This window comes from Leishmania donovani, chromosome 11, assembly GCF_000227135.1.
Source record: "Leishmania donovani BPK282A1 complete genome, chromosome 11".
Classification (NCBI taxonomy): domain Eukaryota; phylum Euglenozoa; class Kinetoplastea; order Trypanosomatida; family Trypanosomatidae; genus Leishmania; species Leishmania donovani.
Window position 1 is genome coordinate 462,157 of NC_018238.1, and position 3,122 is coordinate 465,278.

General features: G+C 61.3%; 2 protein-coding genes across 2 annotated transcripts; both read left to right on the forward strand.

The window, feature by feature from the left end:
* Positions 1–946: 946 nt before the first annotated feature.
* On the forward strand, positions 947–1,960 carry LDBPK_111120 (hypothetical protein, conserved; the record flags this gene model as incomplete). The annotated part of the gene is made up of 1 exon (XM_003859039.1): positions 947–1,960. The coding sequence occupies one exon, from the start codon at positions 947–949 to the stop codon at positions 1,958–1,960; it is 1,014 nt and encodes a 337-aa protein (XP_003859087.1).
* Positions 1,961–2,990: 1,030 nt separating this feature from the next.
* On the forward strand, positions 2,991–3,122 carry LDBPK_111130 (60S ribosomal protein L28, putative; the record flags this gene model as incomplete). Its single annotated transcript, XM_003859040.2, has 1 exon — positions 2,991–3,122. A coding segment is annotated over one exon (132 nt), but the record flags the coding sequence as incomplete, so codon positions are not given.

Genomic DNA, 3,122 nt, shown 5'->3' on the forward strand with positions numbered 1-3,122 from the left:
GGATGGGGAGGCGGCAGCTGTGTCGAGTCCGATGGCATTGCGCGCGTGTGTCCGAGTGGCGCCGACGCCGCGCCTCCACCTGCGCTCCTCTTGTTGGTACTCCCAAGCTCCGTCGTAGGTGCTGCGTCGTTGCTGTGAGCGATGCGATGAGGGTGTGGGGTGTATTCGAGCGTGCTACTGTGAAGCGGGTGCAACGCCAGTGATTGTTGGCTCACACAGTCGCGCACGTGCGCATATGTATAGCTGTACGCTCACGCGCACCCGGCTTGCCGGCGGCGTTTCCGCGCAGCGCCAGCTTGTTTCGACGACTGCGCTGCTGCCTGGTGCCCTGCATGTTAGTGGAGTAGCTGATTTCTCGCTTGTGCGCCGTCGTTTCTCACCTGTCTTCACGTATTCTCGTGCACTCGGTCTCTCGCACCGCTGCCTGTCGCTCACCCGACATGTCATCTGTGTTCGGTGCTGGAGGTTTCACGACTCGCGTGAGTCGGCATAATTGCCTCGGTACGAGGTGACCCGATCTCTTGTTTGCTGTTTACGCACCGCCGCCTCTTAATTTGGCGTTTAGCACTTCACCTCGCCATTGCGCTTTCCAGGCTTTGCTCGCTGTTTCGGGGGCACTACTCCGCGCAGACTCGAGGAGGTCGTGGTGGCACATCACACAACACAGGCGAGTGCGCACCTACGCAGACACAGACACACTATCCTTTAGCACTGCTCACGCGAGCAAGCGAGGGAGCCTACCAGGAGCTCTTTCTGTTCGCGCTGCGCTGTCCGCGTGCCGCTCGCTCACCTCTTGCGTTGCCCACGCTTTCACTATCCTGGGCAGCGCGTTGCACATAAACCGTAGAGGTGCATTCCTACGGCCCGACACACTCGCAGACAAGCAGCAAGACAGCACTCTCTCGCCTGAGCCTGTGTGACTCTGTTTCTCACACATCCTTTGGTGATGATGCCCCTCACCCTTGTGGATGCCTATGCGCTGGCGCTGAGGACGCTGGACCCCGCCGCGTGGGAGCTGTTTGGCGCACTGGAAGATCGCATTCTACACTCAGCCGCATTTCTGCTCGGCCGCGTGGAGCTGACCGCCTTGCGCCCAGCAGTGAAGGACAGTGCAACGGCTCTTTCACGCACCGCCGCCTCATGCGTGCAGCCGACCGTGACGTCTGGGGTGCGCGACGCGGAGGGGACGGATATCGCATCGGTGTCGGCGGAGATGCTTCGTTACCTGCGCGAGACGCTCCAAGCAGGCGCTGCTCACACATTCCAGACAAGGCTCGACTCACCAACGACGTCAGCGCCCGCACGTCTCGTGAAGGATCTGTCACGCGTGCGTGAGCAGGTCGCCTCAGCGCAGTCGCCGTCTTCGTCTTCGCGCTGTCCTGGACTCGTACTCGCGGAGCTGAGCATCTTATGCCAAACCGTCCTAGCGTTGTCGGCGCTGTGGATGAGCACAAAATTTTGGGCAACGCTGTGTGAAAGCTCCACGCTGAGCGCCCTCGTCGCTTGCTTCCTCCGTCTCTCCTCGCCACCGAGCAAGGACGAAACCGTAGCCGCCTCGTACCTACAATGCGGCACCGTGGGGCCAGTGGCAAGCGCCGAGCGGGGTCCGTGCACAGATGATGCTCCGGACGTCGTTCCGATGGAGCCGGCGAACGCGGACCAGTTGTGCCTCGCCTCCACACCGCCGTCCTCATCCTTGGCACCTGTGCCCTTAGAGCAGCGCTCTTGCGAGGAGACTTGCAGTGCGCAGGCAGGGGTCGCTGGTGGGCTTGAGGGCGGTGCTGCCTGTGTGTCTAGCGAGATCATCATCAACGGCTACGAAGACATATCGTGCAGCCCGCTGGCTCCCATGACGTGGCTCGACGGCAATGTTGCGGATGCGGCGGAGTCGCTGGCGAGGGACATCGAGGACGTCGAGATAATTTTGCTCCGCTGCAGCGAGTACGCGGTTCCCGTGTGAAGGCGCTCTTTCGTGTGCTTCGATTAGAGGCGGGAGACATGCGTGCAGGTGACGCCGTGCATGTGTGCCTGTGTGCCTGTGTGCATGTGGTGGTGCACTGATGACTGGCAGTCCGCTCTCCTCAGTAGCGGGGTGCAGTGGCAACAATTTTTGCCGGTCCTCTTTCCAGAGAGCGTGCAGTCTCTCGCGAGGTTAGAGGGGCGCCACGGACAGTCCCTCGTTGATCGGCGAGCGCGAGATGCTCGGCGTTTCTTCAACAAGTGCTGCAACCTTTCGTGAGGGAGCTCTGTCCGCGGCACATGAGAAAGATGTGCCTTTAACCAGCGAACTGTAGGATGGGCTGTGCGATGATGCTGAGGAGGTCGTCGACAGGCCAACAGCTTCTTGCCGCCCGCTTTCAAAGCAGGTGCCGTAAAAAAAAAAACAGAAGCGGGCAGAGACGTGGCGGCAACACCTCCGCGCAGGCGGCCGCCTTGCTTCCTTGCCAACTAAACGAGCTGGCAGAAGACGGCAAGCGTGGGAAAGGGCTGGAGCGAGGGAGGAGCAACGAGCGTTACTTTTTCCTGCGATGGTGCTGCTCTCGCGGCGGTGCCCGATAGCTCGCTGCCACCCCCGCCTCCCTCACCCTCTCGCCATCACTAACACATCGCTTTTTTCCCCCCTCTCTGAGCCGCGCTTCTCGCAGAACGGGCCTGTGCGTGCGGACCGGCTTGCTACTTCTCACGCAAGGATAAGAGCGCAGAAAGCCAATCTCGGAGCCATGCGCGCCCGTGTGTCCCTCTCTCTCTTTTGGCGCGCTTGGTTGGCCGGGCACTGGAGTCCTGTTTTGTGAGCTTGACATCCTTTCTGTTTCGCTTAGCCGCCTCACTTCTCTCTGGCTCTCCACCTCTTTTCTCTCGTCCTTTCTTTCCTCTCACGCGTGCTGTGCGCCACTCCCACACGCATCGCGCTGCTGCTCCGTGCATCCCTCACGCTCGTCTCCCCTCTGTGACCCCCGCCCGCCGCGCGCCGACAGAACTGCGCACGAATCATGTCGCACTCTGTCGATCTCCAGTGGATCCTGGTCCGCCAGAACAGCCGCTTCCTGCAGAAGCGCGGCGGCATTCGCATGAGCAACGACCCGTTCAACAACAACGGCAACTGGACGAAGCGCCACTGCGGC